Source organism: Carlito syrichta, unplaced genomic scaffold (assembly GCF_000164805.1).
Source record: "Carlito syrichta isolate Samal-C Ts95f unplaced genomic scaffold, Tarsius_syrichta-2.0.1 Scaffold309850, whole genome shotgun sequence".
Taxonomy (NCBI): domain Eukaryota; kingdom Metazoa; phylum Chordata; class Mammalia; order Primates; family Tarsiidae; genus Carlito; species Carlito syrichta.
Window position 1 is genome coordinate 85313 of NW_007253946.1, and position 20962 is coordinate 106274.

The 20962-nt window shown below is 40.6% G+C and overlaps 1 protein-coding gene across 2 annotated transcripts in view; it reads left to right on the forward strand.

Moving 5' to 3' along the window:
- The window catches only part of ZMYM2 (zinc finger MYM-type containing 2), a 94318-nt gene extending 75850 nt beyond the window's left edge, over positions 1-18468 (forward strand). The window contains exons 15-24 of one of the 2 annotated variants that reach the window (XM_008067978.2): positions 733-848; positions 1698-1869; positions 3766-3891; positions 4419-4513; positions 6879-7047; positions 7256-7407; positions 13027-13141; positions 13793-14044; positions 14654-14774; positions 16427-17294. In XM_008067978.2, the coding sequence (XP_008066169.1) occupies positions 733-848; positions 1698-1869; positions 3766-3891; positions 4419-4513; positions 6879-7047; positions 7256-7407; positions 13027-13141; positions 13793-14044; positions 14654-14774; positions 16427-16619 (1511 nt within the window). In that variant the 3' untranslated portion in view covers positions 16620-17294. Of the gene's footprint in view, positions 1-732; positions 849-1697; positions 1870-3765; positions 3892-4418; positions 4514-6878; positions 7048-7255; positions 7408-13026; positions 13142-13792; positions 14045-14653; positions 14775-16426 lie in introns of both variants that reach the window. The other variant, XM_008067979.2, reaches the window with a different exon arrangement.
- The last annotated feature ends 2494 nt before the right edge of the window (positions 18469-20962 follow it).

Consider the following 20962-nt stretch of genomic DNA (forward strand, 5'->3'; position numbering starts at 1 on the left):
ATTGTAGAGATGAGGTCTCGCCAAGTTGCCCAGGTGGTCTCGAACCCGCGGGCTCAGGCAGTCCACTCACCTCGGCCTCCCAAAGCGTGGGATTATAGGTTGAGCCACCATGCCCGGCCTCAAATGTGTATTTTCATCAGATTTACAATATTAACTGTATTGTTTTAGTAAATAACCTTTGGGAGGGGTCTTGTGGGAGTATGGTTTCTGGACCTATATAATATTTATGAAGGAGATTGTTCTTTAAAAAAAAAAAGCTTGCTGGGAATGGTGGCTCATGCCTATGATCCCAGCACTTTGGGAGGTGGAAGCGAGAAGATTGCCTGAGCCCACGGGTTCGAGACCAGCCTGGGCAACTTGGTGAGACCTTGTCTCTACAATAAATTAAAAAACTAGCTGGGCATGGTGACTCACACCTGTAGTTTTAGCTACTTGGAAGACTGAGGTGAAAGGATCACCTTAACCCAGCAGGGTGAGGTTGTGGTGGCCATGAGCATGCCACTGCACTCAAGCCTGGCGACAATGAGACTCTGACTCAAAAAAAACAAAACCAAACCAACTTCAGTTCTGTTTGTGCTATTGTAAGTTAGAATAGCTGCTGCTTTCTAACTCTGTTGTTTTTCAGTTGCCTGATCTTGTACAAATGGGGTTTCTTTTAAGTGGGCACCGAGGTGGCTAAACTGGTGAGTCCATGGTGTGGACTCTGCTCTTCAATCCCCTTTTGTGTTTCAGAGGACAACTGGAAGACGGAGTACGTCCCGGTGCCGATCCCTGTGCCTGTGTATGTCCCGGTACCGATGCACATGTACAGCCAGAACATTCCTGTCCCCACTACAGTTCCTGTTCCTGTAAGTCATGCTTTAAGTCTTCCATTTTGCGATGTGTCAGGCGCAGCTGTGGAACACAGGGTGCAGTTGACCCTTGACCACTAAAGGTGAGAACTCCACATGTCCACTGAGCCATGAATTTTTTTCAGTAAACAGTTGGCCCTCCATGTTGGCTGCTTCTGCATCCACAATCAAGCATGAATCGAAAATTGGTATTTGAGGGATACACAGTGTGCGTATACAGAGGGCTGACTGCAAGACCTGAGTGTGGCCTCCCGGATTTGGGTACCTGCGGGGGGTGCTGGACCCAGTGCCCTGCGGGTACCGAGGGATGCCCGTGGTTGCAGTGACTAGCTTCGTGAAGCTGTTGAGGCCATCTGCGCCCTCTTCGACAGTTAGCTGAGACTTGCTGGAATTTCTGCTGTCATGGTTGCTTTGTTTACTTTACCCAGGTGTGTGTGAGTCTTTGAGAATAACGTTTTACAATGTCTGCATTTGCTCTGTGCATGTTGTTCAAAATGGCTTAGAACAGAAACAGAGTTTCACATAAAATATCATTATACTGTTTCACCCCCCATCACTTGCCATACTTAGAATAGGATGTTGGGGCTTGGCTACCACAGTCCACGGGGAGAGAGATGCCTGGACAGTTCTTTCCCTTCATTTTTATTTCAAAAGGTAGCAGCTGTGTTCTGGGGTTTCCTTGTCACAGTTAACAAGGTCTTAGTTTTCTTGTGGTTCTTGCCAAAGCTTGTATCTGATATGTATAGTATTATAAAAGGAGATCCTGTGTCAGAGTAATTTTTAATTTGGAAAAATGCCTTTTGATGCTGAGTGGATCTAACAACACTAAATGCTGTGCATAACTAGGTACCAGTTCCTGTTTTTCTGCCTGCTCCATTGGACAGCAGTGAGAAGATCCCCGCAGCCATCGAGGAGCTCAAGAACCAAGTGTCTTCAGACGCTCTTGACACACAGTTGCTCACGATGACAGATGAGATGCCAGAAGATGGCGGGGAGGTGGAGGCTGCCAGCATCAACAGTGAGCTGCGCCGCCCTATGCCTTTGAATGGGTGTTGTGGGTTTTCGTGGGTGTGGTGGTTGCTGCCAGCCCCTCGGGGCCTGTTGTTGTGCTTACCCTGGATGTGGGCTTTAGAAGCATTGGGGCAGAAGCACATTTTATACCAAGAGCGCCATGCTGCCTCTGGCTGGGGCCGCCTTAAACCCAACCCAATCTCCACAGTAGGAGCTGTATGAGGAGGGACCCACAAAAAGCTGGAATTATCTTCTGGAGGGCGGGCCCCTTTTACAAATACTCTACATATTTGTAGTACAGGCTTCCCTTGTCAGATAAGTGTTCTAGGAACCATCAGCATCAAGGTACCAGCTAGTGTTGTGAGAGGCTGCACTTAGGTTTGGCGATTTTTTTTTTTTGGATATTCTTTTAAAGCAACATGTTTGCCCATTTCTTGATGGGTGATTTATAAGTGCACCTACCCACACTGTGCTGAGTGTTCAGCAGTTTTTGACGAAAAACAGCATGGCCCCCTGTGCCCTACCCTCCCTATTCACCCAGTTTCACCCCAGGGACTTTGTTTTCTTTCCCGGATGAAGAAAGTCCTTAAAGGGAAATGGTTCGCTGATGTGGAAGAAGTGAAACAAAAAATGGCAGAAACACTAAGAGACATCAAAATTGACGAGTTCAAAAACTGTTTTGAGCAGTTGATAAAGCATCTCAATAGGTGTATTGCATCAAACAGAGTACTTTGAAGGGAACTAAAGTTTAAGTCTGAAGTTTCAACATGTAAGAATAAATACACAACTTTTTATAAATAGATTCCATTTTTTGGGGGTCCCCCCTCATATGTCCCTGTTTCACTAGGATTTGACTCACAAAGTTAGTTTGGCATTATTCTGGTTAATGAGTAGCACAGACCCAAAACTAACTTGTAGTGGGCTGTAATGATTATCCAAACCCTTATGTGCAATAGTTATCCCAGTTTTGTTTTCTTGCTTATACTAAGAAAATAGTTTGCATTAATTTCCACTGGGGTGCCTCTGCTTGCTGCGTGGCGTAGTATGGCAAATGTGTGTGGATGGTTCACTTGGCATATTTGTTCCTATCCCATCCCTCTGGTGATACCCATGGCCCCATTTCAGCTTTGAGCTGTCCAAATCCCTTTGACCTAGAGGGCAGTCAAAATACTGTAGTTTTCTCTGAATTTCGTAATGTGACAGTGTTTTTGAAGCACTGTGTTAAGGGCTTGTGAAACTTATTTAGTGGGTTGTAGCCAGTGTTTTTTTTTTTTTTTTTTTTTTTAAATGAAGTGGAACAGGAAAAAAAATGTTAGCGTGAATCCCTCATAGAAAGGGTAAGTATTGTCTTGTGAAACCTTTGTGTCCAGTGTATGCATGTCTGTCTGTCTCCCACCATCACCCTTGATTTTGTATTGGATAAAATGCATTTCTTACTCTAATTACAGCACAAAAAACATTTGAGAGCAGCTAATCAGAACATTAGAAGTCAATTGTGAACATACATATATCGAATGAGATGGGAAACCTAGGTCAAAGTTCAAGACTATTGAAAACTGCAGTTATCTATCCTCATGAGTTTATTTCTGACAAGAAGTTGCTTTTATAAATTTTCTACGTATTAGAGTTGTTTTACTATCAAAACACACCTATTAACTTTTGAAGGGAGATAGTCAAAATTTGCAGAATTAAAAGTTTTCATGTACTTGTGATGATCTAATTGTAATTATGAAGTGTATAGTTTACATTTTAAGATAGCTACAGAAATACCTATTTCTCTTGTGACATTTTGATTATTTTTGTACTGGATTTGCAGTTAGATGACTTCCTTTTGCTAGAGTAAATACAGATGTGGTTGGGGTTCTCATGTTTGGTTTCTAATGATGTTATGGATTGATTACAGGTGTGATGATTGAAACAGATATAATTGGTTCAGACCTCTTGAAGAGCTCTGACCCAGAGATGCAGTCCGCCATGCCTGATGTGCCATACGAACCAGACTTGGATATTGAAATAGATTTTCCCAGAGGTACTATTTTATGTCGTTGCCTTTGGTGTTCATATTTATTTTTTCTTTTTTCCCCCATGTAAAACTTAACAATGAACTTCTGGAATGAGACATAGATTGAATGGTGGGACTTAAAAAGAATTTCTTTGAGCTTTAAAAATAAACTTTCTAAAGTAATTTAGTAGAATTTATAAAACATTCGCTTTTGGCAAAAGATTTAATAGATTGAACCATTTGCACTGAGACCATTTAGGTCTTATAATTGAGTTTCAGACTATAATAATTATTCTGATATCACATGTTTCCATGAAGACTCTGTGTTGCTATTCATTGTACATAGAATATTGTGGGGGTCTGAACAGGCTGTATGAGAACTCACAGACCACATCAGGTGCAATAAGTCATTCCTCCCAGTCCAGCCCATGTTTTGTCCTCGTGTACGAATGCCTGTTCACATTCTGTGGCTAGTTATCTGTTGGCTGTGTTCATGTAACATAAACCTGTGTTACTGAGTTTGCAGTCAGAGTCCTTCTCATTCTAATTGTCAGCTGCTGAGGAGCTGGATATGGAAAGTGAGTTTTTATTACCACCTGTGTTTGGAGAAGAATATGAGGAGCAGCCCAGGCCTCGATCTAAAAAGAAGGTACTTTCAATCTGAGAGAGCAAGTAAAATAAAAATGTAAAAGTAAATACATATAAGGTACACAGTTTAATAATAGTCTTGTATTCACTTAATATCTCAGTAGAGCAATATTTTTGTAGGTACAGAGAAGGGCACAGTGAGCTTTTGCTGTGCCCGAGAATATGGGAAAGTGTTTTTTTTTGTTTTTTACGTTCTAAAATATTTTTTTTTTTTTGAGTTGGAGTCTCACTCTGTCACCCAGATTGGAGTGCAGTGGCCGCTCCCGGTCACTGCAGCCTCGACCTGCTGGGCTCCGGCGATCCTTCTGCCTCAGCCTTCCAAGTAGCTGGAACTATAGGCGCGCGCTACCACGCCCGGCTAGTTTTTTGATTTATTGTAGAGATGAGGTCTTGCCAAGTTGCATAGGCGGGTCTCGAACCCGCGGGCTCAGCAATCTACTCACCTCAGCCTCCTGAAGGCGCGGGATTACAGGCTGAGCCACCGAGCCCGGCTTCTAAAAGATTTTAAGAGGTGATTTATTTCCCAGTAATACAAATCTCAGATTTAGTTGTTACATTATAGAAAAAGAGTGAATATTTTATTGCCACTTAGTTTTTTTTTTTAAGTTTATCTTGATATGAGGTCAAAATAGAAGACTGTTGTTTCAGTTCAATTCAGTTGTTTGAGGAGAATTGAGACTTTGCTAGAGAGCTGTTTTTTCCGTCATTTTTTTAAATGAGTTTAGTCAACGAGGTTGAGGCATACAGTTTTTTATATCTGCCTCTTTAAGCATGTCAAAACTTAGGAAAATATGCTGGACTGTGTGATCATTCAGGTAGGCCAGATCTAGACGCAGTAATAGCTATGCCTTTGTAGATGTTCTATTAGTAACTTTCTGTGGTTCTGATTTCCAATATAAAGCAAGATTTAAAAACCCTTTAAGAAAGATGGCTTTCACAAACTTTCTGTAAAAGAAAGAAAACTGAAAAAGGAATAAGTACTGGCAGTAAGAGAAAGATAGACGCCGGACTCGGTGGCTCAGCCTGTAATCCCGTGCCTTTGGGAGGCTGAGGTAAGTGGATTGCCTGAGCCCGCAGGTTCGAGACCCGCCTGGGCAACTTGGTGAGACCTCATCTCTACAATAAATAAAAAAGTCAGCCGGGCGAGGTAGTGCGCGCCTGTAGTTCTAGCTACTTAGAAGGCTGAGGCGGAAGGATCGCTGGAGCCCTGCAGGTCGAGGCTGTGGTGGCTGGGAGCGGCCACTGCACTCCAGTCTGGGCGACAGAGTGAGACTCCAACTCCAAAAAAAAGAGGAAGATAGAGTCCTGTTTGACACCCACACAGATAGATGTTCACCCAGAGTGGGTTCTCACCCTGCATGTAGGAACTAGAAACAGAAAACTCAGAGAAAAGACAGACCTACTTCTTTATGGCTTCAGCTTAGGCATAGTTTTCTTAGATATAATAGTAAGAACACAAGAAAGACAAGAGGAAAAAAATGGATAAATTGGATTACATAAAAATTGAAAAGTTTTGTACAGAAGACAGTATCTTCAAGAAAGTGCAGAGTAGTTGAGTGCTGTTCCCTGTAAGGTGGAGTTGCTAAAATGTTCTAAATGTCCTCTCCTACATTTTTAGATTATTAGTTTATTGTCATATATTTGTTTTCTCATCATCAGTGACTCGCAGTAGAATTTAACATGATTTTGTTATATAAAGTGATTTATGTAGACACATAACATTCCTGGAAATGCATTTCAAGAATTGCTATAAATAATAAACTATTGTCAGATTCAGGAATGCCAGCTGATTCTAAGCAAAAACATACATTTCTAATTACACTGGACCCTTGGACAGTGCAGGGATTAGGAGAACTGACCCCCTGCACTGTTGAAAATTCACATATAACTTTTGACTTCCCCAAATCTTAACTACTTATAGCCTACTTACTGATAATATAAACAGTTGATTAACACATATCTCATATGTTATATGTATACTATATTTTTACAATAAAGTGAACTAGAGAAAAGAATTTGTTACCAAGAAAATCATAAGGAAGGGAAAATACACTTACTATTATGTGGAAGTGGATCATCATGAAGGTCTTCATCTTTGTCTGCTTGTTGAGTAGGCTGAGGTGGAGGAAGCAGGGGACTGGTCTTACTGTCTCGGGGTGGGGAGGTGGAGTTGCTGGAGGAGGTTGGCAGGGCAGTAAGGAGAGACAGGCACATTCGTTGTCACTTTTATTGAGAAAAATGCATGTATAAGTAGATCCACACAGCTCCAGCCTATGTGGTTTAAGGATTGGCTGTAGTCGCCTTTGTTGAGAGTCATGAATTAATATAGGCGTAAAAAATATTTTACTATGGTGTTTTACTAATAGGGAGCCAAGAGAAAAGCTGTATCAGGATACCAGTCTCATGATGATAGTTCTGACAATTCAGAATGCAGCTTTCCTTTCAAATACACGTATGGTGTAAATGCATGGAAACACTGGGTCAAAACTAGGCAACTCGATGAAGATCTTCTGGTATTAGATGAGCTAAAATCTCGTAAGTTTTTTGATTTTGTTTCTCCTAAGTTCTATTTAATATCAAGATTTCTGTTATTGACTGTCTTAAAAAAAGCATAAATGTAGTTTGAAACGTTTCTAAGAATGCATTTTATTTTGAATTATGATAAAGAACAAATTAATTTCAGAAAGTTTCTTAACCTTAAGACAGTAAATAACAACATTTATTTTATTTTTTTTCTTTTTAGCTAAATCAGTAAAGTTAAAAGAGGATCTACTCTCTCACACCACAGCAGAGCTTAACTATGGGCTAGCCCATTTTGTTAATGAGATCCGGCGGCCAAATGGAGAGAATTATGCACCTGACAGCATCTATTACCTCTGCCTTGGAATACAAGAGGTTAGTGATTTGATGACTGCTTTCAAATATAGCATTAATATAAAAGGTGGTTGTGGTATTTCTTGGAGACAAAAATGTTGTGCCTGCAGAATAGAAAGACAGATTTAGAGTTTTGTTTTGGGCCTAAAATTTAATGTTATTCAGCTAATAGCTATTTGATAATGAAATGAGTTACTGAGGAAGACTAGCATTGTCTGAGTTTGTATCTTACTTATTTTCTCTTCAGGATAGAGATTTGCCTAAGATGATGTAAGTGGTGGTGGAATGCAGTGCATGGCTGCACATGACTGCATGTTCAAGGGTCATATATACTTTGCAGTAGCAACAGAGAAGAAAGATGGTAGGCTTACCTCTTCTTATTTCCGTGTGATGGCTTCACATATACTTTGAGCCTCATGCTTAGATGGAGACATAGGCCCACCATTCCAGGCTCCTCAAGCTTCTGAAAGCCAGAGATTTTTTCAGGAAAACACATTTGACAGTAAAACCCAACTCGAAAGATTATGAGGATATTGGTTTTTTTACTTATTACACTGAGTGTTAATATCCATCCATAAAATGTTAACTGTTGAAATTACTATAGAGTTATTAATGTTTCTAAATAGGTTCAGGGCACCTGCCCAGATACTATAGGCATGTTAAATGTGTTTATCTGCACGCCTCATTTTTTCCCTGTAGGGCTGGGAGAAGTATGTATTCCCAAACACAGGACCCCAGTGGTTCTGGCTCAGAGGTTTAAGGCCTGTGTGTGTCCCTAATAGTTTTCTTTTTTTTTAAGAGTAGGAATAGTATTTATAAATATTGTACCAGCCGTAGGTGAAATCACCCCAATCTTCTGGTGTTAGAACAAGTTGTTTATTACGTTAACCCTCTTGAAAGCCATTTCCTGTACCATGCTGTCTCCAACGCAGGCAGGCCCTTGTTGAGCTGGATGGTTGTCATGACTTTATTATTTTCTTTCTTAATTTGCTCTTTTATTTCCCAGCTTCTTAAGATGGAAGCTTAGGTAATTGGTTTGAGATCTTCTTTTTAAGAAAACCATTTTAAGCTATACATTTCCCTCTAAAACTAGTTTACTACATTCCACAAAGTTTCATATGTTACGTTTTTATTTTCCTTGACTTAAATAAAGGAAAACACTACCACAGGAAGTTGAGTCTCTGGATTCCTTTTTATTGAATGGATTCTTTAAGTATTAGAACTCCAAATACTATTAGAAGTTTGAGAGCTAAACGAATGACTATGAATTGATTATGAATGATTATGAATTATGTGTAGGTTCACTCCCCCCAATTTCTGTTATTGTAGTAAAGTACACATAACATGAAATTTACCATTTTAACTGTTTGTAACTGTACAGTTCAGTGGCATTAAGTGCATTCACATTGTGCAACCAGCACCACCATCATCTCCACAGCTCTTCATCTTGCAAAGCTGAACCTCTGTGTGTGTTAGGCAGTGAGCCGGCTCCTAGCTGCCTTCTGGTCTGTGGATCTGGCCATCTTAGATACCTCAGCAAGTATTTGTCCTTTTGTGTCTGGCTTATTTTACTTAGCATAGTGTTTTCAAGGTTTATTCATGTGTAGCATATGTCAAAATGTCCTTTTAAAATATATTCTTTTTCTTTTTTTGAGTTGGAGTCTCACTCTGTTGCCCAGACTGGAGTGCAGTGGTACGCTCCCAGCCACCGCGGCCTCAACCTGCTGGATTCAGGCGATCCTTCCACCTTAGCCTTTCAAGTAGCTGGAACCACAGGCACACGTCACCATGCCCGACTTGATTTTTTTATTTACTGTAGGGGATGAGATCTCACCAAGTTGTTCAGGCTGGTCTCGAACCCCTGGGCTCAAGCAAGCCTCTTAACTCGGCGCGAGCCACTGCGCCCAGCCCTAAAATAAGTTCTTTGTGTATTCACATAATGTTTCCTCAAAAAATTATTTTACTGCTGAACTGTACACTTAAAAATGATTAAGATGGGAATTTTTATGTTTCACAACTTACCGCTATCTTTAAAAACCATGTACTGTTTATTTTCATCTTTGGACACATTTTCATACACTTGATTTGTTTTCAAAGACTGGGGGGTATTTATAAGTGACTTTAAAAACAATCCTAAAACTCATTGTAAAGATAAGATAATCAGATATCTAAAATGTGCTTTCTGGAAATCAGTGCTGTTCAATGTTGCTTCAATGATGTATATAGAAATAGAAGTTATTTTTGGAAGACTGCATTTTTTTCTGTATGCAATTATTGATTTTGTTCTCATCTGACAATAATAACAATGTTGATAGGAAATGTGATTTTCTTATCAAGGTCTTCAAGAAGGAATAATAATAATAATATCTTGTAAGGCCAAGTACTGTGGCTTATGCCTGTAATGCCTACACTTTGGGAGGCCGAGGCGGGAGAATTGCTTGAACGTAGGAGTTCTAGACCAGTCTGGGCAACATAGCCAGACCTCATCTCTACCAAAAAAAAAAAAAAAAAAAAGTTATCCAGGTGTGGTGGCGTGTGCCTGCAATCCTAGCTACTCAGGAGGCTGAGACAGAAGGATTGCGTGAGCCCAGGAAGTCATGACCACGTGAGCCATGATCATGGTAAGGGTGCCAGTGCACAACAGCCTAGAGATTGCCTGGAGAAACCTTTAAGAAGGCCCATGTCTTGGCATTTCATTTGGGAACTGCTTTCAGTAGAGCTGAGTTGGGAGCTTAGTAGTTTTTGGCTTGTTAACATTGCTGACGTTCTGAGTGTACATAGAAATTTTCCTTTTTTGTTAGATTCACAGGTGAAAAGAATTATTTCAGAATCTTTTCCCTCACTTTTATATATATTGTTTTATTATAAGAGCAAAAATTATGAATTGCTTTTCTAAACTTGGGAGTTTTATTTCAGTGATTGTTTTATATAGTCAGAGTCTCACTCTGCTACCCAGGCTGGAGTGCAGTGGCACAATCATGGCTACTGCAGTCTTGACCTGGAGGGGCTTGGGGGCTCAAGGGCTTGGGCGATCCTTCTGTCTTGTCTCAGCCTTCAGAGGAGCTGGGACACTTCACCCCACCCAGCTACTTTTTTTGATGTATTGTAGAGACAATGTCTCATCATGTTGCCCAGGCTGGTCACCAACTCCTGGGCTCTGTCAGTCCTCTCACCTCCACCTCCCAAAGTGCTGAGATTACAGGGGTGAGCCACCACACCCGGCCAAGTTTGCATTTTAAAAACTAGGAATGCTACTTTACAGAAATGGGTAGTCCCTTTAAATAGTTTGAATCAGCCGGGCTCTGTGGCTCAGCCTGTAATCCCGCGCCTTTGGGAGGCTGAGGTGAGTGGATTGCCTGAGCCTGCGGGTTCAAGACCCGGCTGGGCAGCGAGACCTCATCTCTACAATAAATCAAATCAGCTGGGCGTGGTAGCGCATGCCTGTAATTCCGGCTACTTGGAAGGCTGAGGTCGAGGCTGCGGTGGCCGGGAGCAGCCACGGCACTCCAGTCTGGGCGACAGAGTGGGACTCCAGCTCAAAAAAAAAAAAAAAAAATTAAATAAATAAATAGTTTGAATCATGATGTTTTATTTTAACCAATCAGTGCTATAATTGTAACAATGGGACTATCCAGACAGGTGAGATAGGAAGTGGGATTTCTAGAGCTCCTACTTCCTGACTGGCCCAGAGGCAGGGGAAGGATCTGGCGTGTGTCCTCCTTGATTTGCAGGCGCTTACCAGTTGGCCTGTCATCCCACTTGGAAGGCATGATGGGGGAGCATTTGTTCTGCTAGCATTTCTCCAACTGGTAGTAGTAGCATTAGGCCAACTTAGAAGATGCTACTCTGGACTAGGTTTTGACGAGTGCATACATAGTGTATATTTTTTCTTTCTTTCACTTTTCATTTATCTGCACCTTTTTATGAAGTAGGATTTCTATCGATGGCATATTGTTGAGCCTTGCTTTTATTTATTTGTTTTGAGTTGGAGTCTCACTCAGTCGCCCAGACTGGAGTGCAGTGGCCGCTCCCGGCCACTGCAGCCTCGACCTGCTGGTTTCCGGTGATCCTTCCGCCTCAGCCTTCCGAGTAGCTGGAATTGCAGGCCCGCGCTACCACGCCCCCCGCTGATTTTTTGATTTATTGTAGCGATGAGGTCTCACCTGCCCAGGCGGGTCTCGAACCCGTGGGCTCAGGCAATCCACTCACCTCAGCCTCCCAAAGGTGCAGGATTACAGGCTGAGCCACCGAGCCCGGCTCGAGCCTTGCTTTTAAAGAACAAATCCAATCTGATCTTATCTATCTTTTAATTGGTGTGTTTAGACCAGGAACCAGTAAGCTTTTTTGTGAGGGACCAGATGGCAACTGTTGCAGGCTTCACAGACCATGCTTGGCTGTGTCTTGCAGCCGTTCAGCTCTGCTGGCATGGCTGGGAACCGTGTGGACAGTGCAAGGGACTGGAGGGGACTGTATTCCAAGGAAACCTGATTTACGGAAATAGGCCGTGGCTGGACAGGGCTCATGGACTCTTGCTGACCTTTTACACTTAATATATTACCACTATCGCTGGTTTAAAATCTGTTGTCCAAGGCTGGGTGCGGTGGCTCAAGCCTGCAATCCCAGCGCTTTGGGAGGCTGAAGTGAACGGATTGCCTGAGCCCCGGGTTTGAGAACAGCCTGTGCAACTTGGCAAGATCTCATCTCTACGGTAAATAAAAAAAATTAGCTGGGCATGGTAGTGCGTGCCTGTAGTTCCGGCTACTTGGAAGGCTGAGGCAGAAGAATCACTGGAGCCCCGCAGGTCGATGCTGGGCCGTGAGTATGCCACTACACTCCAACCTGGGTGATGTAGTGAGACTCCAACTCAATAAATAAATAAATAAAATCTGTCATCCTGCTGGTGGTATAATAGTCTTTTCCATTCTTTGTTTTTTCGTCTTATTCTGCTTTCTTTCGAATTAACATTTCTGTGATCTGGTTTTTTTCTCCATTCTTGGTTTATTATTTGTACTTTTTGAAAGTGTGTTCACTGGTTACACGAGTGTTTATAATCTGCACTAGTGTTTATAATCAGCACTAGTGTTTATAATCAGCGCCTGCCCTTAGCTAATACCCTGCCCTTATCCTGCGACTGCAGAGCCTCCTAATGGTGGCTCCCAGTCTCTGACTCCCATTCTTTGTGCTACTGTTATTGTACAGTCTTCTTTTGCATTATTTTATTTTTAAATCCCTCTGGTCTTTAAACTTTATTCTGTGACAACTCTCACTGGTAAGATTCAAGGTTCGTGACAGTCAGTTATGAGAGCCACTAGTTTTTCTGTCTTGCAGTGGGAGAGTCTAGTTCAGGGACAGTAAGAAGCAACCCCTGCCTGGTGGTCAGAATGTCGAAACGTGCTTCCCACAACTGTGGCAGCATCGCATCCTCCTGGCCCCTCACTGTGTTTCTTTAGTCATTAATTATTCTTGTTTAAAATTTAAACTTTTCTTTAGCACTATATTGTAAGCGGATACTATAGAGTCAGACATTCTGGCTTTTGTCTGACGTACTGAAGATTCTCATCTTAAGGAATACAGAGTATACTATATTCATTGTTATAATTAGCTGGTTGTCCTTCAAGAAATTTATTGCTTTTTTTGTAGTACTTGTGTGGAAGTAATAGAAAAGACAACATATTTATTGATCCCGGATACCAGACATTTGAGCAAGAATTGAATAAAATACTCCGAAGTTGGCAACCAAGCATACTTCCAGATGGTAATGCTGTTTTACATAAAGGCATTGGCTTTTGATACTGGGAGTGTTATCTTTACAGAAAGTATGTTGAGAATAATGAGAAAATCATTTAAATTAGATAGCGTATTTTTCCAAGTACTTACTTGTGCGCTCATCTGATGTTCATCTTTTGTTGAATTAGAAATGAATCTGATAAATAACTAGTGTTTATGAAGACCTTTGTAAGCAATGTGATCTACTTTCTCTGGAGTACGAGACTGGATGTTTATGTCCTAAGCCCTCCAGTGGAGATTCTGATGTAAATTTCTCTTAAACCACAGTTTTAGATGTGTGAAAAAAAATGTGTATATATATATCTGGGATCACGTATTTTTTCAGGAATTCTACAGATCTAAATTCCTTTCTGACCATTGTCTGCTTGTCCTACTGAAGAACAGAAGCAAACATCCGGTCCCTTATTCCAGAGATGACAGTTCCATAGTCTGGTGTGTTTCCTACCCTCTGTGTTGTTAGACAGCTGCATAGTAATTCTGAAATTCATTACAGTTGACCTGGTGTGAATGGAAGATTGGCATAGGTTTGTTCTTAAGTAAACGTCATCTACTTCTAGATGGTTAAATGAAAGCTGTTTTATTTATTATAACTCTTTTAAAATAGTTCTCTCTATTTAAGGGTCAATATTTTCTCGAGTTGAAGAAGACTATCTCTGGAGGATAAAACAACTAGGATCCCACTCTCCAGTAGCTCTTCTGAATACACTGTTCTACTTTAACACTAAGTATTTTGGCCTGAAAACAGTGGAACAACACTTAAGACTTTCCTTTGGCACTGTGTTTAGGCATTGGAAAAAAAATCCTTTAACAATGGAAAACAAAGCATGTCTTCGATACCAAGTATCTTCCTTATGTGGAACAGATAATGAAGGTAGCGTCCCAGAGTCTTATTTTGAGATTGTCTGTGATAGGGATAGTCACACCTGCTTTGCTGAAGACCACCCGGGTCACTTGCTAAGAACCTGAGGACTAGCCGGGCTCGGTGGCTCAGCCTGTAATCCCGCGCCTTTGGGGGGCTGAGGTGAGTGGATTGCCTGAGCCCGTGGGTTCGAGACCCGCCTGGGCAACTTGGCGAGATCTCATCTCTACAATAAATCAAAAAAAAATTAGCCGGGTGTGGTAGCGTGCGTCTGTAGTTCCAGCTACTCGAAATGCTGAGGCAGAAGGATCGCTGGAGCCCAGCAGGTCAAGGCTGCGGTGGCCAGGAGTGGTCACTGCACTCCAGTCTGGGTGACAGAGTGAGACTCCAACTCAAAAAAAAAAAAAAAGAACCTGAGGACTGCCATTTTCTAAAATAAGACAACCTGTGTCTTCTTAAGATGTCTCAGTTCCTTTTGTTTGAAAAATTGTGCATCACCATAAGATGTAACTTAGCACCTGGGAAGGCTAGGCCCATTCTTTGGTATAACAGACACTAGGAATGAATAGCACTATCTTCAAGGTTCATTTAAGGTGGTTTGTTTACTTTTTATTTTTTAAGATAAAATTACTACTGGAAAGAGAAAACATGAAGATGATGAGCCAGTATTTGAACAGATTGAAAACACAGCCAATCCTTCTAGATGTCCTGTGAAGATGTTTGAATGCTACTTGTCTAAAAGGTGAGTGTTCATGATGCTTAGTGTTTAAAAATGGTAGTGTAAGTTGGCTACCAAGAGATAATTTCTTTTCATTGATTTTTTTTTTTTTTAGATTAGAAAATATGGTTTATTTAGAAAGTAAATGAGAAAGAGAGAGAAAATTCACCTCCCCAAGGTAGGGGAGGGGACCAAGGCCAAGAAACATGGTGGCCATAGCTCAACTTTTATTTGATTATTTTTTAGTTTTATCTCTCTTCTCACTTATATCGAAGCATATTCAGTTATCACTTTTTAGACTCATTATTGTGAAATGCCCACCTCTCTTCATATTTAACGATTCCAGCATGTGTTAAGACATCACTTTCCACCGATGCAGTTGCTGCTGCCCTCTTTTAAGTGGTGGCAGTTCTGATGACTGTGAAGCAGGGGCACGGACCTCTTCTGTAGAGGCTCAGGGAGTAAATAGGGTAGGGGGGGTTTCTGGGCTAGTGTCTTTGTTGCAACTAGACGGTTCTGTGTTGCAGCTAGAACGCAGCCAAAGACTGTGTATAAGTTCATGACATGCTGCTGTGTTATCATAGAACTACACAGATAGGTGCTGGCTGTAGTTAGTCAACCCCTGGTGTAAAATGTGTTCAGAGGTCAGCTAGATGGGTTGGGACGGAATGAAGCATTTCTGTTTAAGAGAGCTCTTTAAGGCGGTCTGAGAGAGCCAGTAGTCTTCTGAAAGTTCTGCTCTTGCCAGTCACGCCACTGCTGTGTTTTCCCAGTCTTAGACCAACAAGCATTTTTAAACATATAAACCAATACAGTGTTAGGGATCAAAGATTATGTTATGCTTGTCCATTATTTTACATAGCACTCTCTATTTTTCAAAAGGGTTTTAACGTGAACTCAGAATATGCTTCTTATAGAAACAACTTGATAAACCACAGTGAGGTTCCCAGGAGGCCATCACAAATGTGTATCAACAGTAACATCGCTACAGGATGATAGTAGTTCAGATTGAGTGTCCCTGACTTGAAATGCTTGGAATCAGAAGTGTTTCAGAGTTTGGATTATTTGCATTTACATAATGAGTCATTATGGGGTTAGGACCCAAGCTGAAACACAAATACACTTATGTTTCAGACACCTTGTACATACAGCCTGAAAGTCACCTTATTTACATGTGGCCCAAAGGTATTCTTGTCCCTGGGATGCTTAGTAAACTGTGTGTGCCTGCATTCTGGCTGCAACCCCTTCCCAGAGGTCAGGTGTGGGGCTCTCCACTTGTGGTGTTCCATTGGTGTTGGACTTTGGGTTTTGGATTAGAGATGCTCAGCCTGGATGTGTTTTTCACCTTTCACTATGTCTGAAACAGAGGTACAGGTGTAAATGGATTCGTCTTAAAATTGAATTTGACAGTGATTTACTTGCTTATTGTAACATTAAAATAATGGTGTGTCTATTGTTGGCATCTTAGATTCTGTGAAATACAGAGTTGAAGTTACAGTGGGGGCTAATCTGCTCATCACTGAAATAACTTGAGTATTTTAATACCAGAATAATCTAAGCAATGGAGCCTAGGATCTGACCACATGATGTGGTTAGTGGGGTCTGAATTATTCTTGAAGGAAGAGAAGTTGTGGAAAATTTTGTGAAATTGACTTTTTCTCTCCTTTCCCCCAAAGTCCACAGAATCTTAATCAGAGAATGGATGTTTTTTATTTGCAACCAGAATGCTCTAGTTCTACAGATAGCCCTGTCTGGTACACGTCTGCTTCCCTGGACCGAAGCACCTTGGAAAACATGCTTGTGCGGGTTCTTCTAGTGAAAGATATTTATGATAAAGACAATTATGAACTGGACGAAGAAACAGACTAAAAAGGAACGTTTCAGAAGCAACTGGGATAAAACAGCATTAGGTAGTCATGCTGCTAGATCTTTATTATGGAAAACATTTCAAGTTTACTCCTCCTGTTTTGAGTTTTGTAGCAGTGTACCCACACTGGGTATTACCATGTAAATAATCTGTGAGTGAAAGTTGCCATTATTCTATGTAGTGGTTTTAGGATACTTAACAAATACATTCAGATTCTTTTTTTTATTATTATTTATTTGATTAGGTATGTTTGTAACTTTTTACATTACAGAATATGAATGAGAATGTGCCATGTATAATTTTTTCTTGTAGTATGAAACATCCACATCACACAACTCTGCTGTCGAAAGCTTCCTTGAGGGGCTCTTACTGGGTCTTTACCTGGTAGTTGTGTGTGGGTAGCACTACTAAGTTTAGAACTTGCAGTGTCTTTCGGAATTTTTAAAATAAACTGTAAACTAATAGGCTGGGGTTTTTGTTTTGTTTTGTTTTGGGGGGTGTTTGTTTGTTTTGTTTTACGTTTTAGTTACTGAAGCCTTACAAGGTTATGTAGAGAGATACCATCTTCTGTACCAAAAATAGACAAGAGAATGCTGTCAATATTGGTGTGCTGTAATGTGGATCTATACTGGTAAAACGACTTTTTGTTCCCCTCATTAAAACCTTAGTGTCCTTTTCTCATTTGTGGCTTTCTGCATCACCCCAATCAATAAAAAAATATATATATATGTATATAGATAGATATGTATGTATATATATATATATAAAATGACTGTAAGTTGAAAACAAGATCATCAAGACGTTTTCTTTGTAAAAATGTCTGATGAAAGCATAAAATTCTGTTTTCTTCTATGCCAGCCATAAGTATCTGAAATCCCCTTCATCTGTAGAGGTTTGATTTTTATTTATTTCTGTTTTCTCCCTTAAGGATACAGTTCACTTGCACTATCACCTGTGTAGTATTCTACAATTTTATCACTTTTGTAGAATTCTTGTGCCTGCTTCCAAATATGACTGATGAGTACATTGGATACAATTATTGACAGAAATAGTTGTTAGAGAAAGTCAAGCTACTTTATGTAAGGTCATCTCACATTTTATCACGAAGATAACCAGTGTAGGAATTCTGATATTTCAGATGATCAAAGAACATAGAAAGAAACTGATAGATACAATCTGTCTCAGAAGAAATCACATTTGATGTTAGATTGGTTGGCTTTTAAAATTTAATTACTTCTTATAGAAGACTGCATTTTAAATACTGTGCTTCTGCATAGCAGTTGATCCATTCAGACCTTTTCTTGTAGAATAAGGAAACGTACAAAACCTTACTTTCTAAAGACTGAGCAAAGTGCTAGCTGCAGATAATCATAAAGAATTCATTTGGCTGACTTCATGTATAGCATGTGTGTAATCATGTTGTTTTCTTATTTCTGATTCCTGAATCACCATGATGACATTTGTTTTTAAAAATTGTTTGGGGGAAAAGTGGGCTATTTTCCACTGGGGGTAAGCAATTGCTGCACCATCTTTATCTCTTAGGATAAAAATGTTAGCACACAGAAGACATTTTCTCACTCATGAGTTGGAAAATTTCACAGGTGTGATCACTGTATATTTAAGCAATAATTACCTGAAATGTTTTTGGCATAAAGATTACTTTATAATGTTCTAACTTGTTTTATAAGTTTGAATGCCTTTTCTGTCCCTTGAATTTTATATTTGTTGGGTGATAATGAGACTGGTGGTAGCAAATCTGATATTACATTACTAAAATAGATTGCTGATTGTCTAATGAAGACAGTGGATAATATATTTAAAATACACAATACAGAAATTTCATCCCACTAACCTTTTTCCAGAACTGCTTCTTTAAGCACTTTTCCTATGAATGCCGATTGTTGATTAAAAGGTGGTTAATTCTAACCGTCTTTTATTCTTCAAAGTGGTGCTGTGTTCCATCAAGAGCAATAAAGTTTTTCCCAAATGTCACTTATTGTATATTTTACAAGATGCTGTAAGTTTTTGCCACAGTATACTACTATTTCTTCATTTTTACATTTTAGCTTTTCTAAGCAGAAATGTCTTCATAATTTTGATCTTGAAATGATGGAGGATTTGGGGCTCTTATCTTTGTCCTGATTTCTATCCAGTGGTAGATTAACTTGACTTTTGGGGAAAAGGGAAAACAAAAAATTATTTCATAAGACTTGATTGTCTGTGAAACTCACTTCACCTAGAACACATTTCATTGATTCCTGGGTCTCCTTGGTGCACAACGTCATGGCCGAGGGCTAAGAAAGGGCCAGTGGCACAGTATCCATCTTCCTTGCTCCTGGCGGTCTCTGAGCAGAGACAGCATCCTTTAAGTGCAGCTTTACTGTCTTGAGCTGTCCATTGAAGATGCTGTATTTATCTGTTCTGAAGAAGGTTTTGGAATTTAAAAGGATCTAAGGAAAAAAATTTATCCGTATTGAGAAAATGAATTTTCCTTGCAAATTAAATCTTCATCAATGCATTTTTACAAGGCTTTTTACTGTATTCAGAAATATAAGATATTAAAGGATTTTTCTTTTTTTTGAGTTAGAGTCTCACTCTGTCGCCCAGACAAGAGCACAGTGGCACAATCATACCTATCACAGTCTCAACCTGCTGGGCTCTGGCGATCCTTCTACCTCAGCCTTCTGGGTAGCTGGAACTACAGGCATGCGTCACCACACCCAGCTAATTTTTTTTTTTTTTTTTGAGTCGCAGTCTCACTCTGTCACCCAGGCTGTGGCATGCTCACGGCCACCCCACTGTCGACCTGCTGGGTTCTGGTGATCTTCCGCCTCAGCCTTCCAAGTAGCCGGAGCTACAGGCGTGCTCTTCTAAACTCGGCTAATTTTTGATGTATTGTAGAGATGAGGTCTCGCCAAATTGCCCAGGTTGGTCTCGAACACGTGGGCTCAGGCAATCCACTCATCTCAGCCTCCCAAAGTGCTGGGATTACAGACTGAGTCACTGGCCCTTTTTTTTTTTTTTTTTGAGTGGGAGTCTCACTCCGTCGCCCAGGCTGGAGTGAAATGGCACACTCAGTCACCCCAGTGGTGTTCTGCTGGGCTCAGGTGATCCTTCTGTTTCAGCCTTCCAAGTAGCTGGAACTACATACAGGCATGCTATCTCGGCTAATTTTTTTGATTTATTGTAGAGATGAGGTCTCGCCAAGTTTCCCAGGCTGTTCTTGAACACGTGGATTCAGGCAATCCTCTCACCTTGGCCTCCCAAAGTGCTGGGAATACAGGCTTGAGTCACCTTGCCCAGCACGTTTTTAAAATGTATTGTAAAGACAAGATCTCGCCTCATTGCCCAGGCTCGTCTTGAAAACCCCTCACTTTGGCCTCCCAAAGTACTGGGATGACAGGCATGAGCCACCATGTCTGGCCTATTAAAGGATTTTTCTAAGCAGGAATCTTCACTTTTGTCTCCCATCATAGTACTTTTTGCTTGAATAGTAATTAATGTTTTTTCTGTTAAATGGAGTTGCTGCCAATGTGTTGAACGTTGAAATAGGAGGAGAGTGCATGTTGCACCAGCATTCAAGTTTATCCTGTTTCTGATGGCCTCTCTCTCTGTCCTGGCCAGTTGTGATTTGGGAATGGGTTAACTTGTTTATGCCTCACATTAAGGATTGCAGTCATGGGGAGTAAATAGACTTGCAAGCTGTGGCTTGCACTGCTTAATCTGAGAGCTTAACTATTTTACCATCTTAAATCACTATAAACATTAGCATTTTTGTCTTGCTGGTTATTTCCAAAGTTGTTGTACATATATCACTTTATTCTAAGCTAATTTCCTTGTTCCCCTCTAACAAAATAGTCACGAAGGTGTATGTTAAAATATTTTAAAGAACGCCGGGCGTGGTGGCTCAAGCCTGTAATCCCAACACTTTGGGGGAGGTGGAGGCAAGAGCATTGCCTAAGTTCAAGAGTACGAGACCAGCCTGAGCAACATGGCGAGACCTCGTCTCTACAGCAAATCAAAAAAATTAGTTAGGTTTGGTGGCACATGCCTATGGTTCCAGCTGCTTGGAAGACTGAGGTAGAAGGATAACCTGAGCCCAGTAGGTCAAGACTCCCGTGGCCTTGAGCATGCCATTGCACTCCAGCCTGGGCGACAGAGTGAGACTTCAACTAAAAAAAAAAATTTTAAAGAATAAATTTATTTAACCAAATAATGTTTTTGGATTTTCCACTTAATAAACCCCTTACTCGTTTTTAGAAAAGATTTTGAATTTCATTTATTTCACCCAAATACTGTGAATGCAATAAAATGTGAATTCATTTATTCACATTCTACTGTGTTC